Source organism: Anolis carolinensis, chromosome 6 (assembly GCF_035594765.1).
Source record: "Anolis carolinensis isolate JA03-04 chromosome 6, rAnoCar3.1.pri, whole genome shotgun sequence".
Classification (NCBI taxonomy): domain Eukaryota; kingdom Metazoa; phylum Chordata; class Lepidosauria; order Squamata; family Dactyloidae; genus Anolis; species Anolis carolinensis.
This window is the reverse complement of record NC_085846.1, coordinates 2467121-2494955: the sequence shown is the minus strand read 5'-3', so window position 1 is coordinate 2494955 and position 27835 is coordinate 2467121. Positions and strand designations below refer to the sequence as shown.

The following is a 27835-nucleotide window of genomic DNA, read 5'->3' as shown; positions in this document are numbered from 1 at the left end:
ATTCATCCTTCAATCCTTCCTTCCATCCATCCTATCTTCCTTTGATACTTTGATCCTTCCTTCCTTCGATCCTCCTTTCATTCTTCCATTCATCCTTCAATCCTTCCTTCCTTCAATCCTTCCTTCCATCCATCCTATCTTCCTTTGATACTTTGATCCTTCCTTCCTTCGATCCTCCTTTCATTCTTCCATTCATCCTTCAATCCTTCCTTCCTTCAATCCTTCCTTCCATCCATCCTATCTTCCTTTGATCCTTTGATCCTTCCTTCCTTCGATCCTCCTTTCATTCTTCCATTCATCCTTCAATCCTTCCTTCCATCCATCCTATCTTCCTTTGATACTTTGATCCTTCCTTCCTTCGATCCTCCTTTCCTTTCATTCTTCCATTCATCCTTCAATCCTTCCTTCCATCCATCCTATCTTCCTTTGATACTTTGATCCTTCCTTCCTTCGATCCTCCTTTCCTTTCATTCTTCCATTCATCCTTCAATCCTTCCTTCCATCCATCCTATCTTCCTTTGATCCTTTGATCCTTCCTTCCTTCGATCCTCCTTTCATTCTTCCATTCATCCTTCAATCCTTCCTTCCATCCATCCTATCTTCCTTTGATACTTTGATCCCTCCTTCCTTCGATCCTCCTTTCATTCTTCCATTCATCCTTCAATCCTTCCTTCCTTCAATCCTTCCTTCCATCCATCCTATCTTCCTTTGATCCTTTGATCCTTCCTTCCTTCGATCCTCCTTTCATTCTTCCATTCATCCTTCAATCCTTCCTTCCATCCATCCTATCTTCCTTTGATACTTTGATCCTTCCTTCCTTCGATCCTCCTTTCCTTTCATTCTTCCATTCATCCTTCAATCCTTCCTTCCATCCATCCTATCTTCCTTTGATACTTTGATCCTTCCTTCCTTCGATCCTCCTTTCCTTTCATTCTTCCATTCATCCTTCAATCCTTCCTTCCATCCATCCTATCTTCCTTTGATCCTTCCTTCCTTCGATCCTCCTTTCCTTTCATTCTTCCATTCATCCTTCAATCCTTCCTTCCTTCAATCCTTCCTTCCATCCATCCTATCTTCCTTTGATACTTTGATCCCTCCTTCCTTCGATCCTCCTTTCATTCTTCCATTCATCCTTCAATCCTTCCTTCCTTCAATCCTTCCTTCCATCCATCCTATCTTCCTTTGATACTTTGATCCTTCCTTCCTTCGATCCTCCTTTCATTCTTCCATTCATCCTTCAATCCTTCCTTCCATCCATCCTATCTTCCTTTGATACTTCGATCCCTCCTTCCTTCGATCCTCCTTTCATTCTTCCATTCATCCTTCAATCCTTCCTTCCATCCATCCTATCTTCCTTTGATACTTTGATCCTTCCTTCCTTCGATCCTCCTTTCATTCTTCCATTCATCCTTCAATCCTTCCTTCCTTCAATCCTTCCTTCCATCCATCCTATCTTCCTTTGATCCTTTGATCCTTCCTTCCTTCGATCCTCCTTTCCTTTCATTCTTCCATTCATCCTTCAATCCTTCCTTCCATCCATCCTATCTTCCTTTGATACTTTGATCCTTCCTTCCTTCGATCCTCCTTTCATTCTTCCATTCATCCTTCAATCCTTCCTTCCTTCAATCCTTCCTTCCATCCATCCTATCTTCCTTTGATACTTTGATCCTTCCTTCCTTCGATCCTCCTTTCATTCTTCCATTCATCCTTCAATCCTTCCTTCCTTCAATCCTTCCTTCCATCCATCCTATCTTCCTTTGATCCTTTGATCCTTCCTTCCTTCGATCCTCCTTTCATTCTTCCATTCATCCTTCAATCCTTCCTTCCATCCATCCTATCTTCCTTTGATACTTTGATCCTTCCTTCCTTCGATCCTCCTTTCCTTTCATTCTTCCATTCATCCTTCAATCCTTCCTTCCATCCATCCTATCTTCCTTTGATACTTTGATCCTTCCTTCCTTCGATCCTCCTTTCCTTTCATTCTTCCATTCATCCTTCAATCCTTCCTTCCATCCATCCTATCTTCCTTTGATCCTTTGATCCTTCCTTCCTTCGATCCTCCTTTCATTCTTCCATTCATCCTTCAATCCTTCCTTCCATCCATCCTATCTTCCTTTGATACTTTGATCCCTCCTTCCTTCGATCCTCCTTTCATTCTTCCATTCATCCTTCAATCCTTCCTTCCTTCAATCCTTCCTTCCATCCATCCTATCTTCCTTTGATCCTTTGATCCTTCCTTCCTTCGATCCTCCTTTCATTCTTCCATTCATCCTTCAATCCTTCCTTCCATCCATCCTATCTTCCTTTGATACTTTGATCCTTCCTTCCTTCGATCCTCCTTTCCTTTCATTCTTCCATTCATCCTTCAATCCTTCCTTCCATCCATCCTATCTTCCTTTGATACTTTGATCCTTCCTTCCTTCGATCCTCCTTTCCTTTCATTCTTCCATTCATCCTTCAATCCTTCCTTCCATCCATCCTATCTTCCTTTGATCCTTCCTTCCTTCGATCCTCCTTTCCTTTCATTCTTCCATTCATCCTTCAATCCTTCCTTCCTTCAATCCTTCCTTCCTTCCATCCTATCTTCCTTTGATACTTTGATCCTTCCTTCCTTCGATCCTCCTTTCATTCTTCCATTCATCCTTCAATCCTTCCTTCCATCCATCCTATCTTCCTTTGATACTTTGATCCTTCCTTCCTTCGATCCTCCTTTCCTTTCATTCTTCCATTCATCCTTCAATCCTTCCTTCCATCCATCCTATCTTTCTTTGATACTTTGATCCTTCCTTCCTTCGATCCTCCTTTCCTTTCATTCTTCCATTCATCCTTCAATCCTTCCTTCCTTCCATCCTATCTTCCTTTGATACTTTGATCCTTCCTTCCTTCGATCCTCCTTTCCTTTCATTCTTCCATTCATCCTTCAATCCTTCCTTCCATCCATCCTATCTTCCTTTGATACTTTGATCCTTCCTTCCTTCGATCCTCCTTTCCTTTCATTCTTCCATTCATCCTTCAATCCTTCCTTCCTTCAATCCTTCCTTCCTTCCATCCTATCTTCCTTTGATCCTTTGATCCTTCCTTCCTTCGATCCTCCTTTCCTTTCATTCTTCCATTCATCCTTCAATCCTTCCTTCCTTCCATCCTATCTTCCTTTGATCCTTTGATCCTTCCTTCCTTCGATCCTCCTTTCCTTTCATTCTTCCATTCATCCTTCAATCCTTCCTTCCTTCCATCCTATCTTCCTTTGATCCTTTGATCCTTCCTTCCTTCGATCCTCCTTTCATTCTTCCATTCATCCTTCAATCCTTCCTTCCATCCATCCTATCTTCCTTTGATACTTTGATCCTTCCTTCCTTCGATCCTCCTTTCATTCTTCCATTCATCCTTCAATCCTTCCTTCCATCCATCCTATCTTCCTTTGATACTTTGATCCTTCCTTCCTTCGATCCTCCTTTCCTTTCATTCTTCCATTCATCCTTCAATCCTTCCTTCCATCCATCCTATCTTCCTTTGATACTTTGATCCTTCCTTCCTTCGATCCTCCTTTCCTTTCATTCTTCCATTCATCCTTCAATCCTTCCTTCCTTCAATCCTTCCTTCCATCCATCCTATCTTCCTTTGATACTTTGATCCTTCCTTCCTTCGATCCTCCTTTCCTTTCATTCTTCCATTCATCCTTCAATCCTTCCTTCCTTCAATCCTTCCTTCCATCCATCCTATCTTCCTTTGATACTTTGATCCTTCCTTCCTTCGATCCTCCTTTCATTCTTCCATTCATCCTTCAATCCTTCCTTCCTTCAATCCTTCCTTCCATCCATCCTATCTTCCTTTGATACTTTGATCCTTCCTTCCTTCGATCCTCCTTTCCTTTCATTCTTCCATTCATCCTTCAATCCTTCCTTCCATCCATCCTATCTTCCTTTGATACTTTGATCCTTCCTTCCTTCGATCCTCCTTTCCTTTTATTCTTCCATTCATCCTTCAATCCTTCCTTCCTTCAATCCTTCCTTCCATCCATCCTATCTTCCTTTGATCCTTTGATCCTTCCTTCCTTCGATCCTCCTTTCATTCTTCCATTCATCCTTCAATCCTTCCTTCCATCCATCCTATCTTCCTTTGATACTTTGATCCTTCCTTCCTTCGATCCTCCTTTCATTCTTCCATTCATCCTTCAATCCTTCCTTCCATCCATCCTATCTTCCTTTGATACTTTGATCCTTCCTTCCTTCGATCCTCCTTTCCTTTCATTCTTCCATTCATCCTTCAATCCTTCCTTCCTTCAATCCTTCCTTCCATCCATCCTATCTTCCTTTGATACTTTGATCCTTCCTTCCTTCGATCCTCCTTTCATTCTTCCATTCATCCTTCAATCCTTCCTTCCATCCATCCTATCTTCCTTTGATACTTTGATCCCTCCTTCCTTCGATCCTCCTTTCATTCTTCCATTCATCCTTCAATCCTTCCTTCCTTCAATCCTTCCTTCCATCCATCCTATCTTCCTTTGATACTTTGATCCTTCCTTCCTTCGATCCTCCTTTCATTCTTCCATTCATCCTTCAATCCTTCCTTCCATCCATCCTATCTTCCTTTGATACTTTGATCCTTCCTTCCTTCGATCCTCCTTTCCTTTCATTCTTCCATTCATCCTTCAATCCTTCCTTCCATCCATCCTATCTTCCTTTGATACTTTGATCCTTCCTTCCTTCGATCCTCCTTTCCTTTCATTCTTCCATTCATCCTTCAATCCTTCCTTCCTTCAATCCTTCCTTCCATCCATCCTATCTTCCTTTGATACTTTGATCCTTCCTTCCTTCGATCCTCCTTTCATTCTTCCATTCATCCTTCAATCCTTCCTTCCTTCAATCCTTCCTTCCATCCATCCTATCTTCCTTTGATCCTTTGATCCTTCCTTCCTTCGATCCTCCTTTCATTCTTCCATTCATCCTTCAATCCTTCCTTCCTTCAATCCTTCCTTCCATCCATCCTATCTTCCTTTGATCCTTTGATCCTTCCTTCCTTCGATCCTCCTTTCATTCTTCCATTCATCCTTCAATCCTTCCTTCCATCCATCCTATCTTCCTTTGATACTTTGATCCTTCCTTCCTTCGATCCTCCTTTCATTCTTCCATTCATCCTTCAATCCTTCCTTCCATCCATCCTATCTTCCTTTGATACTTTGATCCCTCCTTCCTTCGATCCTCCTTTCATTCTTCCATTCATCCTTCAATCCTTCCTTCCTTCAATCCTTCCTTCCATCCATCCTATCTTCCTTTGATACTTTGATCCTTCCTTCCTTCGATCCTCCTTTCATTCTTCCATTCATCCTTCAATCCTTCCTTCCATCCATCCTATCTTCCTTTGATACTTCGATCCTTCCTTCCTTCGATCCTCCTTTCATTCTTCCATTCATCCTTCAATCCTTCCTTCCTTCAATCCTTCCTTCCATCCATCCTATCTTCCTTTGATCCTTTGATCCTTCCTTCCTTCGATCCTCCTTTCATTCTTCCATTCATCCTTCAATCCTTCCTTCCATCCATCCTATCTTCCTTTGATACTTTGATCCTTCCTTCCTTCGATCCTCCTTTCCTTTCATTCTTCCATTCATCCTTCAATCCTTCCTTCCATCCATCCTATCTTCCTTTGATACTTTGATCCTTCCTTCCTTCGATCCTCCTTTCCTTTCATTCTTCCATTCATCCTTCAATCCTTCCTTCCATCCATCCTATCTTCCTTTGATACTTTGATCCTTCCTTCCTTCGATCCTCCTTTCCTTTCATTCTTCCATTCATCCTTCAATCCTTCCTTCCTTCAATCCTTCCTTCCATCCATCCTATCTTCCTTTGATACTTTGATCCTTCCTTCCTTCGATCCTCCTTTCATTCTTCCATTCATCCTTCAATCCTTCCTTCCTTCAATCCTTCCTTCCATCCATCCTATCTTCCTTTGATACTTTGATCCTTCCTTCCTTCGATCCTCCTTTCATTCTTCCATTCATCCTTCAATCCTTCCTTCCTTCAATCCTTCCTTCCATCCATCCTATCTTCCTTTGATACTTTGATCCTTCCTTCCTTCGATCCTCCTTTCCTTTCATTCTTCCATTCATCCTTCAATCCTTCCTTCCTTCAATCCTTCCTTCCATCCATCCTATCTTCCTTTGATACTTTGATCCTTCCTTCCTTCGATCCTCCTTTCATTCTTCCATTCATCCTTCAATCCTTCCTTCCTTCAATCCTTCCTTCCATCCATCCTATCTTCCTTTGATACTTTGATCCTTCCTTCCTTCGATCCTCCTTTCCTTTCATTCTTCCATTCATCCTTCAATCCTTCCTTCCTTCAATCCTTCCTTCCATCCATCCTATCTTCCTTTGATACTTTGATCCTTCCTTCCTTCGATCCTCCTTTCATTCTTCCATTCATCCTTCAATCCTTCCTTCCATCCATCCTATCTTCCTTTGATCCTTTGATCCTTCCTTCCTTCGATCCTCCTTTCCTTTCATTCTTCCATTCATCCTTCAATCCTTCCTTCCATCCATCCTATCTTCCTTTGATACTTTGATCCCTCCTTCCTTCGATCCTCCTTTCATTCTTCCATTCATCCTTCAATCCTTCCTTCCTTCAATCCTTCCTTCCATCCATCCTATCTTCCTTTGATCCTTTGATCCTTCCTTCCTACGGTCCTCCTTTCCTTTCATTCTTCCATTCGTCCTTCAATCCTTCCTTCCATCCATCCTATCTTCCTTTGATACTTTGATCCCTCCTTCCTTCGATCCTCCTTTCATTCTTCCATTCATCCTTCAATCCTTCCTTCCTTCAATCCTTCCTTCCATCCATCCTATCTTCCTTTGATACTTTGATCCTTCCTTCCTTCGATCCTCCTTTCATTCTTCCATTCATCCTTCAATCCTTCCTTCCATCCATCCTATCTTCCTTTGATACTTTGATCCCTCCTTCCTTCGATCCTCCTTTCATTCTTCCATTCATCCTTCAATCCTTCCTTCCTTCAATCCTTCCTTCCATCCATCCTATCTTCCTTTGATACTTTGATCCTTCCTTCCTTCGATCCTCCTTTCCTTTCATTCTTCCATTCATCCTTCAATCCTTCCTTCCATCCATCCTATCTTCCTTTGATACTTTGATCCCTCCTTCCTTCGATCCTCCTTTCATTCTTCCATTCATCCTTCAATCCTTCCTTCCTTCAATCCTTCCTTCCATCCATCCTATCTTCCTTTGATCCTTTGATCCTTCCTTCCTTCGATCCTCCTTTCCTTTCATTCTTCCATTCATCCTTCAATCCTTCCTTCCTTCAATCCTTCCTTCCATCCATCCTATCTTCCTTTGATCCTTTGATCCTTCCTTCCTTCGATCCTCCTTTCCTTTCATTCTTCCATTCATCCTTCAATCCTTCCTTCCTTCAATCCTTCCTTCCATCCATCCTATCTTCCTTTGATACTTTGATCCTTCCTTCCTTCGATCCTCCTTTCCTTTCATTCTTCCATTCATCCTTCAATCCTTCCTTCCTTCAATCCTTCCTTCCATCCATCCTATCTTCCTTTGATACTTTGATCCTTCCTTCCTTCGATCCTCCTTTCCTTTCATTCTTCCATTCATCCTTCAATCCTTCCTTCCATCCATCCTATCTTCCTTTGATCCTTTGATCCTTCCTTCCTTCGATCCTCCTTTCCTTTCATTCTTCCATTCATCCTTCAATCCTTCCTTCCATCCATCCTATCTTCCTTTGATACTTTGATCCTTCCTTCCTTCGATCCTCCTTTCCTTTCATTCTTCCATTCATCCTTCAATCCTTCCTTCCATCCATCCTATCTTCCTTTGATACTTTGATCCCTCCTTCCTTCGATCCTCCTTTCATTCTTCCATTCATCCTTCAATCCTTCCTTCCTTCAATCCTTCCTTCCATCCATCCTATCTTCCTTTGATACTTTGATCCTTCCTTCCTTCGATCCTCCTTTCCTTTCATTCTTCCATTCATCCTTCAATCCTTCCTTCCATCCATCCTATCTTCCTTTGATACTTTGATCCCTCCTTCCTTCGATCCTCCTTTCATTCTTCCATTCATCCTTCAATCCTTCCTTCCTTCAATCCATCCTATCTTCCTTTGATACTTTGATCCCTCCTTCCTTCGATCCTCCTTTCATTCTTCCATTCATCCTTCAATCCTTCCTTCCTTCAATCCTTCCTTCCATCCATCCTATCTTCCTTTGATCCTTTGATCCTTCCTTCCTTCGATCCTCCTTTCCTTTCATTCTTCCATTCATCCTTCAATCCTTCCTTCCATCCATCCTATCTTCCTTTGATACTTTGATCCTTCCTTCCTTCGATCCTCCTTTCATTCTTCCATTCATCCTTCAATCCTTCCTTCCTTCAATCCTTCCTTCCATCCATCCTATCTTCCTTTGATAATTCAGTCTTCCTTCAGTCCTTCCATCCTTCCTTCAATCCCTCCACCTTACCTTCAATCCTTCCTTCCTTCCCTCATTCCATCCTTCTTGCCATCCTTCCTTCGATGCTTCCTTTGATTCTTCCTTCGATCCTTCATCCTTTCTTCCTTCACTGCTTCTATCATCCCTTCTATCCTTCCATTTATCTTCCTTTGATACTTGATCCTTCCTTCCTTCAATCCTTCTTCCTTTCTTTGATCCTCCTTTCCTTCCACCCTTCCATTCATTCGTCAATCCTTCCTTCCTTCCTTCAATCCTTCCATCCAACCTTCCTTCCTTCTTTTGATCTTCCTTCCATCCTTCCTTCCATCTTACCTTCCCTCCTTCCTTTTATCCATCCAGCCATCCATCCATCCTTCCTTCCTTCCAACCATCCATCCTACCTTCCTTTGATCCTTCCTTTCTTACATTCTTTCTTCCTTCAATCTTTCCTTCCAACCAATCCTTCCAAACGTCCATCCTTCCAACTGTCTTTCCATTCTTTCTTTGATCCTTCCTTCCTTCGCTCCTTCTATCCTACCTTTTATCCTTCTTTCCAACCTTCCTTCCATCCTTCCTTCCGTCCTACCTTTCTTCCTTCCTTCCTTCCTTCCTTCCTTCCTTCCTTCCTTCCTTCCTTCCTTCATCCCTCCCTCCCTCCCTCCCTCCCTTCCAGCCTTCTTTCCTTCCATCCTTTCATCCATCCTTCCCTCTTACCTTCGATCCTTCCTTCCTTTAATCCCTCCTTCCACCCTATCCTTTATCTTTCCTTCCTTCCTTCCTTCCTTCCTTCCTTCCATCCATCTTTGGATCCTCCCTTTCATCCATCCTTCCTTCCATCCCTCCTTCCAACCTTCTTTCTATCCTTCCTTCGCTCCTTCTATCCTACCTTCTACCCTTCCTTCCAGGTTTCCTTCCCTCCAACCTTCCTTCGATTCTTCCATTCCTCCTTCCATCCTTCTTTTGAGCCTTCCTTCCACCCTTCCTTCCATCCAGCCTATCTTCCTTTGATACTTTCATCCTTCCTTTCCTAGATCCTTCTTCCTTTCTTTGATCCTCCTTTCCTTCCATCCTTCCATTCATTCTTTGATCCTTCCCTTCCAACCTTCCTTCCTTCTTTTGATCCTCCTTCCTTCCAACCTTCCATCCATCCATCCATCCATCCATCCTATCTTCCTTTGATAATTCAGTCTTCCTTCAGTCCTTCCATCCCTTCTTCGATCCTTCCTTCTTTCCATCCTTCTTGTCATCCTTCCTTCGATGCTTCCTTTGATTCTTCTTTCGGTCGCTCATCCTTCCTTTCTTCACTGTTTCTATCCTCCCTTCTATCTTTCCTTCCATCCAGCCTTCCTCCCTTCCTTTGTTCCAGCCATCCTTTCCTTCCTTCAATCCTTCCATCTTACCTTCGATCCTTCTGTCCTTCCTTCTTTCAATCCCTCCTTCCATCCTATCCTTTCATCCTCCTGCCTTCCTTTGATACTTCGATCCTTCCTTCACTCCTTCTTTTTATTCAGCCATCCATCCTTCCTTCCAACCTACCTTCCTTTGATCCCTCCTTTCTTACATTCTTCCTTCCAACCAATCCTTCCAACCTTCCAACCGTCTTTCCATCCTTCCTTTCTTCATTCCTTCTTTCCTACCTTTTGTCCCTCTTTTCAACCTTCCTTCCTTCCATCCTTCCTTTGGTCCTTCCTTCCTCCTTCCCTCCCTTCCAGCCTTCTTTCCTTTCATCCATCCTTCCATTTTTCCTTCGACCCTTCCTTCCTTTGACCCCTCCTTCCATCCTATCCTTTATCTTTCCTTCCTTCCTTCCTTCCATCCATCCATCCATCTATCCTTGGATCCTCCCTATCATCCATCCTTCCTTCCATCCTCCCAACCTTCATTCATCCAGTCATTCGTCAATCCTTCCTTCCTTCCTTCAATCCTTCCATCCAACCTTCCTTCCTTCTTTTGATCCTCCTTCCTTCCAACCTTCCTATCTTCCTTTGATAATTCAGTCCGTTCTTCCTCCAGTCCTTCCATCCTTCCTTCCATCTTACCTTCACTCCTTCCTTTTATCCATCCATCCATCCTTCCTTCCAACCATCCATCCTACATTCCTTTGATCCCTCCTTTCTTACATTCTTTCTTCCTTCAATCCTTCCTTCCAACCAGTCCTTCTAAACTTCCATCCTTCCAATTGTCTTTCCATCCTTCCTTCGCTCCTTCTATCCTATCTTTTATCCTTCTTTCCAACCTCCCTTCCATCCTTCCTTTGGTCCTACATTTCTTCCTTCCTTTGGTCCTCCCTCCCTCCCAGCCTTCTTTCTTTTCATCCTTTCATCCATCCTTCCATCTGACCTTCGACCCTTCCATCCTTTGACCCCTCCTTCCATCCTATCCTTTTATCCTTCAATCATTCCATCCATCCTTCCATCCATCCTTCCTTCCTTCCTTCCTTCCTTCCAACCTGCCCTCCTACCTTCCTTCCATCCCTCCTTCCAAATGATCTTTCCATCCTTCCGACCTTCTTTGCATCCTTCCTTCACTCCTTCTATCTTACCTTCTAGCCTTCCTTCCAACTTTCCTTCTCTCCATCCTTCCTTTGATCCTTCCTTCACTCCTTCTATCCTTCTCTTGATCCTTCCTATCTCCCTTCCATCCATCCTTCCATCTTTCCTTCCAACCTATCCTTCCATCCTTCGAACCTTCTTTCTATCCTTCCTTCACTTTTTCTATCCTACCTTCTAGATTACCTTCCAACTTTCCTTCCCTTCATCCTTCCTTCGATCCTTCCATCCCTCCTTCCAACCTTCTTTCCATCCATCCTTTGATCCTTCCTTCACTCTTTCTATCCTACCTTCTAGACTTCCTTCCATCTTTCCTTCCTTTAATCCCTCCTTCTATCCTATCCTTTATCTTTCCTTCCTTCCTTCCTTCCTTCCTTCCATCCATCCATCTTTGGATGCTCCCTTTCATCCATCCTTCCTTCTATCCCTCCTTCCAACCAATCCTTCCATCCTTCCAACCTTCTTTCTATCCTTCGCTCCTTCTATCCTACTTTCTAGACTTCCTTCCAAGTTTCCTTCTTTCCATCCTTCCTTCCACCCATTCTTCGATCCTTCCTTCCTTCACTCCTTTCTTTTATCCAACCTTCCATCCTTCCAATCGTCGTTCCATCCTTCCTTTGGTCCTTCCTTCCTCCCTCCCTCCCTCCCTTCCAGCCTTCTTTCCTTTCATCCATCCTTCCATCTTACCTTCAATTCTTCCATCCTATCCTTTATCCTTCCTTCCTTCCTTCCATCCATCCATCCATCCTTGGATCCTCTCTTTCATCCATCCTTTCTTCCATCCCTCCTTCCAACCTAACTTCCAAACTTCTATCCTTCCTTCGCTCCTTCTATCCTACCTTCTACCCTTCCTTCCAGGTTTCCTTCCCTCCATCATTCCTTTGATCCTTCAAACCTTCTTTCCATCCTTCCTTCGCTCCTTCCTTCACTCTTTTTAACCTACCTTCTAGATTTCCTTCCATCCTTTCTTCACTCCTTCTCTTCTACCTTCTAGCCTTCTTTCCACCTTTCCTTCCATCCATCCTTCCCTTGATCCTTCCATCTTACCTTCCATCCTTCCTTCCTTCCCACCTTTCTTCCATCCAGCCTATCTTCCTTCGCTACTATGGTCCTTTCTTCCTTCAGTCCTTCTATCCTTCCTTCGGTCCTCCTTCCTTCTCTCCTTCCTTTTATCCAACTATCCCTCCTTCTATCTTTCCTTCAATCCGTCCTTTCATCCATCCCTCCTTCCAACCTTCTTTCCGTCCTTGCTTCCTTCCTTCTCTTCTACCTTCTAGCCTTCTTTCCACCTTTCCTTCCATCCATCCTTCCCTTGATCCTTCCATCTTACCTTCCATCCTTCCTTTCATCCATCCCTCCTTCCAACCTTCTTTCCATCCTTCCTTTGATCCTTCCTTCACTCTTTCTATCCTACCTTCTAGACTTCCTTCCATCTTACCTTCCATCCTTCCTTTCATCCATCCCTCCTTCAATTCTTCTTTCCACCCTTCCTTTGATCCTTCCTTCACTCTTTCTATCCTACCTTCTAGACTTCCTTCCATCTTACCTTCCATCCTTCCTTTCATCCATCCCTCCTTCCAACCTTCTTTCCACCCTTCCTTTGATCCTTCCTTCACTCTTTCTATCCTACCTTCTAGACTTCCTTCCATCTTACCTTCCATCCTTCCTTTCATCCATCCCTCCTTCAATTCTTCTTTCCACCCTTCCTTTGATCCTTCCTTCACTCTTTCTATCCTACCTTCTAGACTTCCTTCCATCTTACCTTCCATCCTTCCTTTCATCCATCCCTCCTTCCAACCTTCTTTCCATCCTTCCTTTGATCCTTCATTCACTCTTTTTATCCTACCTTCTAGACTTCCTTCCATCTTACCTTCCATCCTTACTTTCATCCATCCCTCCTTCCAACCTCCTTTCCATCCTTCCTTCAATTCGTCTTTCCATTCTTCCTTTGATCCTTCCTTCACTCTTTCTATCCTACCTTCTAGACTTCCTTCCATCTTACCTTCCATCCTTCCTTTCATCCATCCCTCCTTCCAACCTTCTTTCCATCCTTCCTTTGATCCTTCCTTCACTCTTTCTATCCTACCTTCTAGACTTCCTTCCATCTTACCTTCCATCCTTCCTTTCATCCATCCCTCCTTCAATTCTTCTTTCCATCCTTCCTTTGATCCTTCCTTCACTCTTTCTATCCTACCTTCTAGACTTCCTTCCATCTTACCTTCCATCCTTCCTTTCATCCATCCCTCCTTCAATTCTTCTTTCCATCCTTCCTTTGATCCTTCCTTCACTCTTTCTATCCTACCTTCTAGACTTCCTTCCATCTTACCTTCCATCCTTCCTTTCATCCATCCCTCCTTCAATTCTTCTTTCCATCCTTCCTTTGATCCTTCCTTCACTCTTTCTATCCTACCTTCTAGACTTCCTTCCATCTTACCTTCCATCCTTCCTTTCATCCATCCCTCCTTCAATTCTTCTTTCCACCCTTCCTTTGATCCTTCCTTCACTCTTTCTATCCTACCTTCTAGACTTCCTTCCATCTTACCTTCCATCCTTCCTTTCATCCATCCCTCCTTCCAACCTTCTTTCCATCCTTCCTTTGATCCTTCCTTCACTCTTTCTATCCTACCTTCTAGACTTCCTTCCATCTTACCTTCCATCCTTCCTTTCATCCATCCCTCCTTCAATTCTTCTTTCCATCCTTCCTTTGATCCTTCCTTCACTCTTTCTATCCTACCTTCTAGACTTCCTTCCATCTTACCTTCCATCCTTCCTTTCATCCATCCCTCCTTCAATTCTTCTTTCCATCCTTCCTTTGATCCTTCCTTCACTCTTTCTATCCTACCTTCTAGACTTCCTTCCATCTTACCTTCCATCCTTCCTTTCATCCATCCCTCCTTCAATTCTTCTTTCCACCCTTCCTTTGATCCTTCCTTCACTCTTTCTATCCTACCTTCTAGACTTCCTTCCATCTTACCTTCCATCCTTCCTTTCATCCATCCCTCCTTCCAACCTTCTTTCCACCCTTCCTTTGATCCTTCCTTCACTCTTTCTATCCTACCTTCTAGACTTCCTTCCATCTTACCTTCCATCCTTCCTTTCATCCATCCCTCCTTCCAACCTTCTTTCCATCCTTCCTTTGATCCTTCCTTCACTCTTTCTATCCTACCTTCTAGACTTGCTTCCATCTTCCCTTCCATCCTTCCTTTCATCCATCCCTCCTTCAATTCTTCTTTCCATCCTTCCTTTGATCCTTCCTTCACTCTTTCTATCCTACCTTCCATCTTACCTTCCATCCTTCCTTTCATCCATCCCTCCTTCCAACCTTCTTTCCATCCTTCCTTTGATCCTTCCTTCACTCTTTCTATCCTACCTTCTAGACTTCCTTCCATCTTACCTTCCATCCTTCCTTTCATCCATCCCTCCTTCCAACCTTCTTTCCATCCTTCCTTTGATCCTTCCTTCACTCTTTCTATCCTACCTTCTAGACTTCCTTCCATCTTACCTTCCATCCTTCCTTTCATCCATCCCTCCTTCAATTCTTCTTTCCATCCTTCCTTTGATCCTTCCTTCACTCTTTCTATCCTACCTTCTAGACTTCCTTCCATCTTACCTTCCATCCTTCCTTTCATCCATCCCTCCTTCAATTCTTCTTTCCATCCTTCCTTTGATCCTTCCTTCACTCTTTCTATCCTACCTTCTAGACTTCCTTCCATCTTACCTTCCATCCTTCCTTTCATCCATCCCTCCTTCAATTCTTCTTTCCATCCTTCCTTTGATCCTTCCTTCACTCTTTCTATCCTACCTTCTAGACTTCCTTCCATCTTACCTTCCATCCTTCCTTTCATCCATCCCTCCTTCCAACCTTCTTTCCATCCTTCCTTTGATCCTTCCTTCACTCTTTCTATCCTACCTTCTAGACTTCCTTCCATCTTACCTTCCATCCTTCCTTTCATCCATCCCTCCTTCCAACCTTCTTTCCATCCTTCCTTTGATCCTTCCTTCACTCTTTCTATCCTACCTTCTAGACTTCCTTCCATCTTACCTTCCATCCTTCCTTTCATCCATCCCTCCTTCCAACCTTCTTTCCATCCTTCCTTTGATCCTTCCTTCACTCTTTCTATCCTACCTTCTAGACTTGCTTCCATCTTACCTTCCATCCTTCCTTTCATCCATCCCTCCTTCAATTCTTCTTTCCATCCTTCCTTTGATCCTTCCTTCACTCTTTCTATCCTACCTTCCATCTTACCTTCCATCCTTCCTTTCATCCATCCCTCCTTCAATTCTTCTTTCCATCCTTCCTTTGATCCTTCCTTCACTCTTTCTATCCTACCTTCTAGACTTCCTTCCATCTTACCTTCCATCCTTCCTTTCATCCATCCCTCCTTCCAACCTTCTTCCCATCCTTCCTTCAATTCTTCTTTCCATCCTTCCTTTGATCCTTCCTTCACTCTTTCTATCCTACCTTCTAGACTTGCTTCCATCTTACCTTCCATCCTTCCTTTCATCCATCCCTCCTTCCAACCTTCTTCCCACCCTTCCTTTGATCCTTCCTTCACTCTTTCTATCCTACCTTCTAGACCTCCTTCCATCTTACCTTCCATCCTTCCTTTCATCCATCCCTCCTTCCAACCTTCTTTCCATCCTTCCTTTGATCCTTCCTTCACTCTTTCTATCCTACCTTCTAGACTTCCTTCCATCTTACCTTCCATCCTTCCTTTCATCCATCCCTCCTTCCAACCTCCTTTCCATCCTTCCTTCAATTCATCTTTCCATCCTTCCTTTGATCCTTCCTTCACTCTTTCTATCCTACCTTCTAGACTTCCTTCCATCTTACCTTCCATCCTTCCTTTCATCCATCCCTCCTTCCAACCTTCTTTCCATCCTTCCTTTGATCCTTCATTCACTCTTTCTATCCTACCTTCTAGACTTCCTTCCATCTTACCTTCCATCCTTCCTTTCATCCATCCCTCCTTCCAACCTTCTTTCCATCCTTCCTTCAATTCTTCTTTCCGTCCTTCCTTTGATCCTTCCTTCACTCTTTCTATCCTACCTTCTAGACTTCCTTCCATCTTACCTTCCATCCTTCCTTTCATCCATCCCTCCTTCCAACCTTCTTTCCACCCTTCCTTTGATCCTTCCTTCACTCTTTCTATCCTACCTTCTAGACTTCCTTCCATCTTACCTTCCATCCTTCCTTTCATCCATCCCTCCTTCCAACCTTCTTCCCATCCTTCCTTCAATTCTTCTTTCCATCCTTCCTTTGATCCTTCCTTCACTCTTTCTATCCTACCTTCTAGACTTGCTTCCATCTTACCTTCCATCCTTCCTTTCATCCATCCCTCCTTCCAACCTTCTTCCCACCCTTCCTTTGATCCTTCCTTCACTCTTTCTATCCTACCTTCTAGACCTCCTTCCATCTTACCTTCCATCCTTCCTTTCATCCATCCCTCCTTCCAACCTTCTTCCCATCCTTCCTTCAATTCTTCTTTCCGTCCTTCCTTTGATCCTTCCTTCACTCTTTCTATCCTACCTTCTAGACTTCCTTCCATCTTACCTTCCATCCTTCCTTTCATCCATCCCTCCTTCCAACCTTCTTTCCACCCTTCCTTTGATCCTTCCTTCACTCTTTCTATCCTACCTTCTAGACTTCCTTCCATCTTACCTTCCATCCTTCCTTTCATCCATCCCTCCTTCCAACCTTCTTCCCATCCTTCCTTCAATTCTTCTTTCCATCCTTCCTTTGATCCTTCCTTCACTCTTTCTATCCTACCTTCTAGACTTGCTTCCATCTTACCTTCCATCCTTCCTTTCATCCATCCCTCCTTCCAACCTTCTTCCCACCCTTCCTTTGATCCTTCCTTCACTCTTTCTATCCTACCTTCTAGACCTCCTTCCATCTTACCTTCCATCCTTCCTTTCATCCATCCCTCCTTCCAACCTTCTTTCCATCCTTCCTTCAATTCTTCTTTCCATCCTTCCTTTGATCCTTCCTTCACTCTTTCTATCCTACCTTCTAGACTTCCTTCCATCTTACCTTCCATCCTTCCTTTCATCCATCCCTCCTTCCAACCTTCTTCCCATCCTTCCTTTGATCCTTCCTTCACTCTTTCTATCCTACCTTCTAGACTTCCTTCCATCTTACCTTCCATCCTTCCTTTCATCCATCCCTCCTTCCAACCTTCTTTCCACCCTTCCTTTGATCCTTCCTTCACTCTTTCTATCCTACCTTCTAGACTTCCTTCCATCTTACCTTCCATCCTTCCTTTCATCCATCCCTCCTTCCAACCTTCTTCCCATCCTTCCTTCAATTCTTCTTTCCATCCTTCCTTTGATCCTTCCTTCACTCTTTCTATCCTACCTTCTAGACTTCCTTCCATCTTACCTTCCATCCTTCCTTTCATCCATCCCTCCTTCCAACCTTCTTCCCATCCTTCCTTTGATCCTTCCTTCACTCTTTCTATCCTACCTTCTAGACCTCCTTCCATCTTACCTTCCATCCTTCCTTCCTTTGACCCTCCATCCATCCATCCATCCCACCCCCTTGAGCCCCGGCCACTCACACATGGGCTTGAGCTGCCCCACCAGCTCCTCCTTGGACCACTTGAGCCACTCCTTCCGGTCACTGTTGATGGAGCACAGGACCGGCCCACACAGCTTCCCACAGTCCTCCAGGGCCGGCACGTTCAGGTAGTGAACCAGCACGATGTCCGGGTTCTGACCACGAGGGAGGAAAGATGGGGAAGAACCATTTGGGGAGGGAAAGAGGAGCCCAGGCCCGGCCCAGAAAGCACAACCACAGGGGACCATGGATCTCGCACACAAGACCGTACCTGCAGGAGCCAATAGCAGCGCCGGTGGAATGTGGGGAAGATGGACGAATGGACGTAGCAGCCATAGAGACACTGCGGGAGAAACAGAGGCATCAACGACGGGAGTTTGTCATGATCTCCAATCTTTGACATCTCCGGTCGGCTGAGAAAGAACAGATGCCAGCCATAAAACCTCAACTTATGGTATGTGAGAGCCCCTATATAAATGGGCCACAGAGAAGGTTCTGATATTCTGTACAATAAAACCTGTTGGAATCTACCAGCGTGTGTCTTGGTGCTTTCTTCTGGCGGAAGACTGACCCACAGCACAACTGGGAGAAGAGAACCCCACAATTTGTACAGAATCCCAGAACCTTCCCTTTGGCCCATTTATATAGGGGCTCTCACATACCAGAGGGTCATTGAGGTTTTATGGCTGGCATCTGTTCTTTCTCAGCCGACCGGAGATGTCAAAGATTGGAGATCATGACAGAGTTGCAGTCCAAAACACCTGGAGGGAGGGACCAAGTTGGCTCATGGCTGAAGAACATCAAGCTCTATTGACAAGGATCCAGAAGCTCCTCCACCCCGTACCTCGAGGCCCTTGACTTTGAGCTTCATGTGGTCCTCGCGCGTGGTCTTCCCGTCCTTCCGCTTCTTCCAGCAATAGCCGTCCTTCCGGTACTTGACCTTCTTGCGGTTGTAGAGGATCATGGAGCCGTTCTGGGGCCTGGAAGAAACGAAGAAGAGAAGGAAGAAGGAAGTCGAGGGAGGAAGAAGGAGAAGAGGAAGGAGAGAAGGAAAGAAGACAAAAGGAGAAGGAGAAATGGAGGAAGAAGGACAGAAGAAGGTGATGAAATGGAGGGAGAAGGAAAAGAAGGAAAGGAAGGAGGAGGTCAAGGCAGGAAGAAATGGAGGAAGAAGGAAAAGAGGAAGGAGAGAAGGAAGTAGGACAAAAGGAGGAGAAATGGAGGAAGAAGGACAGAAGAAGGTGATGAAATGGAGGGAGAAGGAAAAGAAGGAAAGGAAGGAGGAGGTCAAGGGAGGAAGAAATGGAAGAAGAAGGAAAAGAGGAAGAAGAGAAGGAAAGAAGAAGGCGAAATGGAGGAAGAAGGACAAAAGAAGATGATAAAATGGAGGGAGAAAGAGAAGAAGGGAAGGAAGGAGGAGGTCAAGGGAGGAAGAAATGGAAGAAGAAGGAAAAGAGGAAGGAGAGAAGGAAAGAAGGCGGCGAAATGGAGGAAGAAGGACAAAAGAAGATGATAAAATGGAGGGAGAAAGAGAAGAAGGGAAGGAAGGAGGAGGTCAAGGGAGGAAGAAATGGAGGAAGAAGGAAAAGAGGAAGGAGAGAAGGAAAGAAGAAGGCAAAATGGAGGAAGAAGGACAAAAGAAGATGATAAAATGGAAGAAGAAAGAGAAGAAGGGAAGGAAGGAGGAGGTCAAGGGAGGAAGAAATGGAGGAAGAAGGAAAAGAGGAAGGAGAGAAGGAAGTAGGACAAAAGGAGAAGGCGAAATGGAGGGAGAAGGACAAAAGAAGGTGATAAAATGGAGGGAGAAAGAGAAGAAGGGAAGGAAGGAGGAGGTCAAGGGAGGAAGAAATGGAGGAAGAAGGAGAAGAGGAAGGAGAGAAGGAAAGAAGAAGGAAAAGAGGAAGAAGAGAAGGAAAGAAGAAGGCGAAATGGAGGAAGAAGGACAAAAGAAGATGATAAAATGGAGGGAGAAAGAGAAGAAGGGAAGGAAGGAGGAGGTCAAGGGAGGAAGAAATGGAAGAAGAAGGAAAAGAGGAAGGAGAGAAGGAAAGAAGGCGGCGAAATGGAGGAAGAAGGACAAAAGAAGATGATAAAATGGAGGGAGAAAGAGAAGAAGGGAAGGAAGGAGGAGGTCAAGGGAGGAAGAAATGGAGGAAGAAGGAAAAGAGGAAGGAGAGAAGGAAAGAAGAAGGCAAAATGGAGGAAGAAGGACAAAAGAAGATGATAAAATGGAAGAAGAAAGAGAAGAAGGGAAGGAAGGAGGAGGTCAAGGGAGGAAGAAATGGAGGAAGAAGGAAAAGAGGAAGGAGAGAAGGAAGTAGGACAAAAGGAGAAGGCGAAATGGAGGGAGAAGGACAAAAGAAGGTGATAAAATGGAGGGAGAAAGAGAAGAAGGGAGGAAGGAGGAGGTCAAGGGAGGAAGAAATGGAAGAAGAAGGAAAAGAGGAAGGAGAGAAGGAAAGAAGAAGGCGAAATGGAGGGAGAAGGACAAAAGAAGATGATAAAATGGAGGGAGAAAGAGAAGAAGGGAAGGAAGGAGGAGGTCAAGGGAGGAAGAAATGGAGGAAGAAGGAGAAGAGGAAGGAGAGAAGGAAAGAAGACAAAAGGAGAAGGAGAAATGGAGGAAGAAGGACAGAAGAAGGTGATGAAATGGAGGGAGAAAGAGAAGAAGGAAAGGAAGGAGGAGGTCAAGGGAGGAAGAAATGGAAGAAGAAGGAAAAGAGGAAGGAGAGAAGGAAAGAAGAAGGAAAAGAGGAAGGAGAGAAGGAAAGAAGAAGGCGAAATGGAGGAAGAAGGACAAAAGAAGATGATAAAATGGAGGGAGAAAGAGAAGAAGGGAAGGAAGGAGGAGGTCAAGGGAGGAAGAAATGGAAGAAGAAGGAAAAGAGGAAGGAGAGAAGGAAGTAGGACAAAAGGAGAAGGCGAAATGGAGGGAGAAGGACAAAAGAAGGTGATGAAATGGAGGGAGAAGGAAAAGAAGGAAAGGAAGGAAGAGGTCAAGGGAGGAAGAAATGGAAGAAGAAGGAAAAGAGGAAGGAGAGAAGGAAAGAAGAAGGAAAAGAGGAAGGAGAGAAGGAAAGAAGGCGGCGAAATGGAGGAAGAAGGACAAAAGAAGAAGAAGATGAAATGAGGAAGAAGGAGAAGAAGGGAAGGAAGAAGAAGAAACGGAGGAAGAAGGACAAAAGAAAGGAGAGAAAGAAGGAGGACAAAAGTAGAAGATGAAATGGAGGGAGAAGGACAAAAGAAGAGAAGGGCAAAGCAGGCCTGGGCCCTCCCTCCAGGTGTTTTGGACTCCAACTCCCACCATTCCTCACAGCCTACCGGCTGTGAGGAATGGTGGGAGTTGGAGTCCAAAACACCTGGAGGGAGGGCCCAGGTTGGCCCAGGCTGAATGCCGAGAGGTGGGTTCAGGTGTGTCTTACCTGGTTTTGGGGGAGCAGGAGAGCCACTCCTCATGTTTCTCAAAGGTGATCAGGTAGGACGCAATCTCCTGCGAGGCCGAGAGAGGAAACACCGCTCGGTCAGACAGAGGCACATCCCTCCCAGACAAAACCATTGGCAGATCTATATCTATCTATATATATAAAAGAGTGATGGCATCACGGCAGCGGACAAAACAACAAAAGTAAACACCCCACAACCTCGAAAATTGACAACACAACCCTTCATCCACGCCTCTAGGTTGATACAACAAAAAGAAAAGAAAAATAAAGTCCTAATTAGAGGGAGAGGAATAATTGTTTTTATCCAATTGCTGCCAGTTAGAAGGCTAAGCTCCACTCACTTGGTCTCCTAGCAACCCACTCAGCCCAGGGGACTCTTTACCTTAACTACCACCAATTCCTCAATACATTATTTGCCATACCACCATACTTCGCCACAGCAACGCGTGGCCGGGCACAGCTAGTATCTATATATATAATAAAAGTGAAATCGGAGTATGTATCAGCGTTTTGATTGGCCTGGCGGAATATGTGCTCGCGTTTTGATTGGCCTGGCGGAATATGTGCTCGCGTTTTGATTGGCCGCCACTATCCCAGGCCACTGAGACCAACAGGAATGACGGATCTGCACCAAACTTGGCCCACTTCATCCCCACGATGCACTTGATGACCTGCTGCCATTTGGGGGAGGATGGACCACGGATGATGGGATTTGCAGTACTTTCAAACACTTGAACTCCCACAGACTACTGCAATGCCCACCAAGGATAGAAATGGACCAAACTTGGCCCACTTCATCCCCACGATGCACTTGATGACCTGCTGCCATTTGGGGGAGGATGGACCACAGATGATGGGATTTGCAGTACTTTCAAGCACTTGAACTCCCACAGACTACTGCAATGCCCACCAATGATAGAAATGGACCAAACTTGGCCCACTTCATCCCCACGATGCACTTGATGACCTGCTGCCATTTGGGGGAGGATGGACCACAGATGATGGGATTTGCAGTACTTTCAAGCACTTGAACTCCCACAGACTACTGCAATGCCCACCAATGATAGAAATGGACCAAACTTGGCCCACTTCATCCCCACGATGCACTTGATGACCTGCTGCCATTTGGGGGAGGATGGACCACAGATGATGGGATTTGCAGTACTTTCAAACACTTGAACTCCCACAGACTACTGCAATGCCCACCAATGATAGAAATGGACCAAACTTGGCACACAGAACTCCCGTCGACCCCTTTACATCCTGATGTATATTGGGGCAGGATGGACCAAGGATGATGGGATTTGCAGTACCTTCCCTCACTTCTTGAGACCACAGCAACTGCCACAAATCACACAACTGAACCAAACCAGGCACACAGATCCCAAATGACACACTTCACATGCTGCAGCAGTTTGACGGAGGGTGGACCAAGGATTATGGGATTTGCAGTACATTCTTCCAATTCACCTCCCACAAACCACTGTGATGCCCATGAATGACAAAACTGTATCAAACTTGACACGCAGGTGCAGGGTAGCCCACTTTACATCCTGGTGCAGTTTGGGGAGGAGGGACCGTGGATGATGGGACTTGCACTATCTTCACTTACTTCCTGGGACTACTGTGACCCCCACCAATGACTGATCAAGACCAAACTTGGCACATAGAGCCACCATGGCCCACTCTACATCTTGGTGAGGTTTGAAAGAGCTTGGACCTTGGATGATGGGACTTGTAGTATATTCATTCACTTCCTGAGACCACTGTCACCCCCATCAATGTCTCATCAAGACCAAACTTCAAACAGAGAACACCCATGACTCACTCTACACCCAGGTGCAGTTTGGAGGACAATGGGACTTCCAATACCTTCACTCACTTCCTGAGAGCACCGCGACCCACACAAATGACTGATCAAGACCAAACATGGTACATGGAGCCCTCATGACCTATTCTACATACTGGCTCTGTTTGGAGGGGGATGGACACTGGACGATGGGACTTGCATATGGGAGTTGGAGCTCACCCGCACCCACTGAACCCAGCTGACATTGGATATAGGCTACACTTGGAACACAGGCAAACAAGGCCTTTCTCCAATGACCCGGGCATCGCCGGGTCTCCAAGCTAGTCTATCTATATATATAAAAGAGTGATGGCATCACGGCAGCGGACAAAACAACAAAAGTAAACACCCCACAACCTCGAAAATTGACATCACAACCCCTCATCCATGCCTCTAGGTTGATACAACAAAAAGAAAAGAAAAATAAAGTCCTAATTAGAGGGAGAGGAATAATTGTTTTTATCCAATTGCTGCCAGTTAGAAGGCTAAGCTCCGCCCACTTGGTCTCCTAGCAACCCACTCAGCCCAGGGGACCCTTTACCTTAACTACCACCAATTCCTCAATACTTTATTTCCCATACCACCATACTTCGCCACAGCAACGCGTGGCTGGGCACAGCTAGTATAAATATATTTCTCTTATTTTACTTTGGGTCGTATGTTTCTAATCTGTTCTGCTTTTAGCCCACGTGTCTGCCTTTATTATGAAATACAGACGCATAAATAACGTGCTGTCAGATCCAGGCCTCGCAAGGCCAGCTATCCGGTGTCGTTCCCGGCCCCTCGGTATTTATAGACGGGCACTTGCGTGGCCCACCTCCACTACACACATCTCCCCTTCTATAGTACAGGCCGTCCCTGAGTTACAAACTACTACTACTTAAGAACAGGGCTGAGACAACAGGAAGGGAGAGCAGTCTTACTTATGTATTTATTTACTTACTGCATTTATACCCCTCAGAGCGGCTTACAAGTTACATTATACTAGCTTTGCCCGGCCACGCGTTGCTGTGGCTTATGGGAATCCTTTGTTGGCCAGGTGGAATAGCAGTGAATAGCCTTGCAGTCTCAAAGCCTGGCCGTTTTCTGGAGTAGCTGGAGCTTTTTGTTGTATGAACGTAGAGGCATGGATGAGGGGTTGTGCTGCCAAGTTTAGTATTTCTGGGATGTGTAGTTTTGTTGTTTGTCCTAGGCCGAAATGTCATTACCCTTTTATATATATATATATACAGTAGAGTCTCACTTATCCAACACTCGCTTATCCAACATTCTGGATTATCCAACGCATTTTTGTAGTCAATGTTTTCAATATATCATGATATTTTGGTGCTAAATTCGTAAATACAGAAATTACTACATAGCATTACTGCATATTGAATTACTTTTTCTGTCAAATTTGTTGTATAACATGATGTTTTGGTGCTTAATTTGTAAAATCATAAACTAATTTGATATTTAATAGGCTTTTCCATAATGCCTCCTTATTATCCAACATATTCGCTTATCCAACATTCTGCCGGCCCGTTTATGTTGGATAAGTGAGACTCTACTGTACTAGCTTTGCCCGGCCACGCGTTGCTGTGGCAAAGTGGTGGTGGTATTGGTTAAAAATTGTTGTGTAATTTTTATTTGATGTTATTTGTATTTTTTAATTAATTTTATTGTAAGTTATCTTTTTATTTATTATATTTTATTATTTTCTTGTATAATTTTTTAGTTATTTTTTTGTTATTATGGTATTTTATTGTATTCATTTTTTTAGTGTTTTTTAGTGTTTTTTATTATTTTTATTGGGTTGCTAGGAGACCAAGTTGAAGGAGCTTAGCCTTCTAACTGGCAGCAATTGGATAAAAGCAATTATTCCTCTCTCTCTAACTAGGACTTTATTTTTCTTTTCTTTTTGTTGTATCAACCCTGAGGCATGGGTGATGGGTTGTTTTGTCAAATTTGGAGGTTGGGGGGCCTGTAGTTTTGTTGTTTTGTGGGTCGCCGTGATGCCATCACTCTTTTATATATATAGACTAGCTGTGGCGTTGTCTGGTGGTGTTGGTGAGAACTTGTTGACGCTGGATGGCCATCTCTCAGGAGTGCTTGGATTGTGTCCTCCTGCGTGGTAGAAGGAAGTTGATCTGGATGATCCTTAGGGGTCACTCCAAACCTTAGGATTGTATGATGATGTTGTTATTATTATTATTATTAGTAGTAGTAGTAGTAGTAGTAGTTTTGAGAGGCTGGGTGGCCATCTGTTGGGAGTGCTTGGATTGTGTTGGACTGTGTTGGATTGTGCATGGCAGAATTGGGTTGGACTGGATGGCCTTTAGGGGTATCTCCTAACTGTCTGATGCTATGATTCGATGTGTATTATTATTGTGCAGATATTGGATGGCCATCTGTGAGGAGTAGTTGGATTGTGTCCTCCTGCATGATATAAGGAAGTTGAACTGGATGATTTATTTTATTTATTTATTACAATATTTATATCCCGCCCTTCTCACCCAACAGGGGACTCAGGGCGGCTTACAATAAAACCGACATATAAAAACAGTACAATACACTATAAATCAGTTAAAAAATTAACTTACATAAACATTCATAAAATGCATTTATAAAATATAGATAGGCGTGATCCTTGGGGGTATCTGCTAATAATAATAATAATTATTATTATTATTATTGAGAGGCTGGGTGGCCATCTGTTGGGCTGAGTAGGTTGCTAGGAGACCAAGTGGGTGGAGCTTAGCCTTCTAACTGGCAGCAATTGGATAAAAACAATTATTCCTCTCCCTGTAATTAGGACTTTATGTTTCTTTTCTTTTTGTTGTATCAACCTAGAGGCGTGGATGAGGGGTTGTGCTGCCAAGTTTAGTGTTTCTGGGATGCGTAGTTTTGTTGTTTTGTCCTAGGCTGAAATTTCATTACCCTTTTATATATATAGATCATTAGCATAGCACAATATTAGCATCATATATTGTACTCTGATACTACACTGCAATATTATTAGCAACACTACATTTAACATATATAATTAATATTATTATATTGTACTAGCTGTGCCCGGCCACGCGTTGCTGTGGCTTATTTATTTATTTATTTATATTTATTAACTACATTTATATCCCGCTCTTCTCATCCCGAAGGGGACTCAGAGCGGCTTAGAAATCAAATGAACATACAATATATTATTAGCATAGCACAATATAAGCATTAAATTACTATATTGTACTACATCATTATCTATATATATAAAAGAGTGATGGCATCACGGCGACCCACAAAACAACAAAACTACAGGCCCCCCAACCTCGAAAATTGACAACACAACCCATCATCCACGCCTCTAGGTTGATACAACAAAAAGAAAAGAAAAATAAAGTCCTAATTAGAGGGAAAGGAATAATTGCTTTTATCCAATTGCTGCCAGTTAGAAGGCTAAGCTCCTCCAACTTGGTCTCCTAGCAACCCAATAAAAAATAATAAAAAACACTAAAAATAATTAAAAACGCTAAAAAATTAATACAATAAAATACTATAATAACAGAAAATAACTAAAAATATTCCAGAAAATAATAAAATATAATAAATAAAAAGATAACTTACAATAAAATTAATTGAAAAATACAAATAACATCAAATAAAAATTACACAACAATTTTTAACCAATACCACCACCACTTTGCCACAGCAACGCGTGGCCGGGCACAGCTAGTATAGTAATATTATTAGTACAGTAGAGTCTCACTTATCCAACATTAATATAAATAATAAAACTTTATTTATACCCTGCCACCATCTCCCCGCGGGGACTCAGGGCAGCTCACATTGTTACAAAAATAACAACACAAATAAATTAGCACAATATACACAGGTTAAAACACAATAAGATAATAAAACAAAAGTTAAAACAAAAGTTAATACAACAGTAATAGTATCAAACAACCACCAATACAATTCAGTCAAACTTCATAGGTGGGGGACTATAGCAGCAATATAAATATAACAACAGAATCATTAGATTAAAATACCGAAATAAGAAGGACCTAGTAAAATTCAGAATAGAATTATAATGAGGCTGGTCATTACATTCGCTTATCCAACGTTCTGGATTATCCAACACAGTTTTGTAGTCAATGTTTTCAATACATCGTGATATTTTGGTGCTAAATTTGTAAATACAGTAATTACAACAAAGCATACTGAACTACTTTTTCTGTCAAATGTGTTGTATAACATGATGTTTGGTGCTTAATTTGTAAAAATCATAACCTAATTTGATGTTTAATAGGCTTCTCCTTAATCCCTCCTTATTATCCAACGTTTTCGCTTATCCAACATTCTGCTGGCCTTTTTATGTTGGATAAGTGAGACTCTACTGTATGTATATCCCCTCAAAGGCCATCCAGTCCAGCCCCCTTCTGCCAGGGAGGAAGGCACCATTTGATCCCTCCCAACAGAGGGCCATCCAGCCATAGATATGATTGAGGTCCAGGCAGTTCCCCATAACTGATCTTGTTTGTAACTGGGGGGCTGCCTGTACAAAGGAGCAGCCCTTCCTTCTCTTCTGGATGCAATCTGAGGCCAGGAAAGCACTCTGCACATGCTCCGGAGGCTATGCATTACCTCTACAATCAGAGGTCTAGGCAAGGGGATTGTTGTAGTTGTTGATGTACCGTCAAGTTGATCCCAAGTTAACAGCGACCCGAAAGCAAGACTATCACTGTTTTCTTTCTTGTAGGATGCATCTACACCGGGCATGGGCCAACTTCGGCCCTCTCTCCAGGTATTTTGGACTCCAACTCCCACAATTCCTAACAGCCTGCCCCCCGCCCCCAAACTGCAGATCTGGGTTCGAGAGATGCACCGACCTCGTTGGTGTTCCAGCGGAGCCGCTCCTTGGGCAAAGCGGGGCACTTGGGGACGCAATCCACCAGCTTCTTGGGCAGGAAGACCTTCAGGTGGTGGTTGTTCTCTGGAAGGAGGAAGAGCAGAGGCAGGGGTCA

The 27835-nt window shown here is 43.7% G+C and overlaps 1 protein-coding gene across 2 annotated transcripts in view; it reads right to left on the bottom strand.

Moving 5' to 3' along the window:
* The window catches only part of camta2 (calmodulin binding transcription activator 2), a 142564-nt gene that overhangs the window by 91307 nt on the left and 23422 nt on the right, over window positions 1-27835 (bottom strand). For both annotated transcript variants that reach the window (XM_062957599.1, XM_062957600.1), the window contains exons 3-7: window positions 27701-27804; window positions 20969-21036; window positions 18391-18526; window positions 17818-17889; window positions 17548-17701 (exon numbers count right to left, since the gene is read on the bottom strand). In XM_062957599.1, coding sequence (XP_062813669.1) covers window positions 17548-17701; window positions 17818-17889; window positions 18391-18526; window positions 20969-21036; window positions 27701-27804 — 534 coding nt within the window. The remainder of the gene's footprint in view (window positions 1-17547; window positions 17702-17817; window positions 17890-18390; window positions 18527-20968; window positions 21037-27700; window positions 27805-27835) is intronic.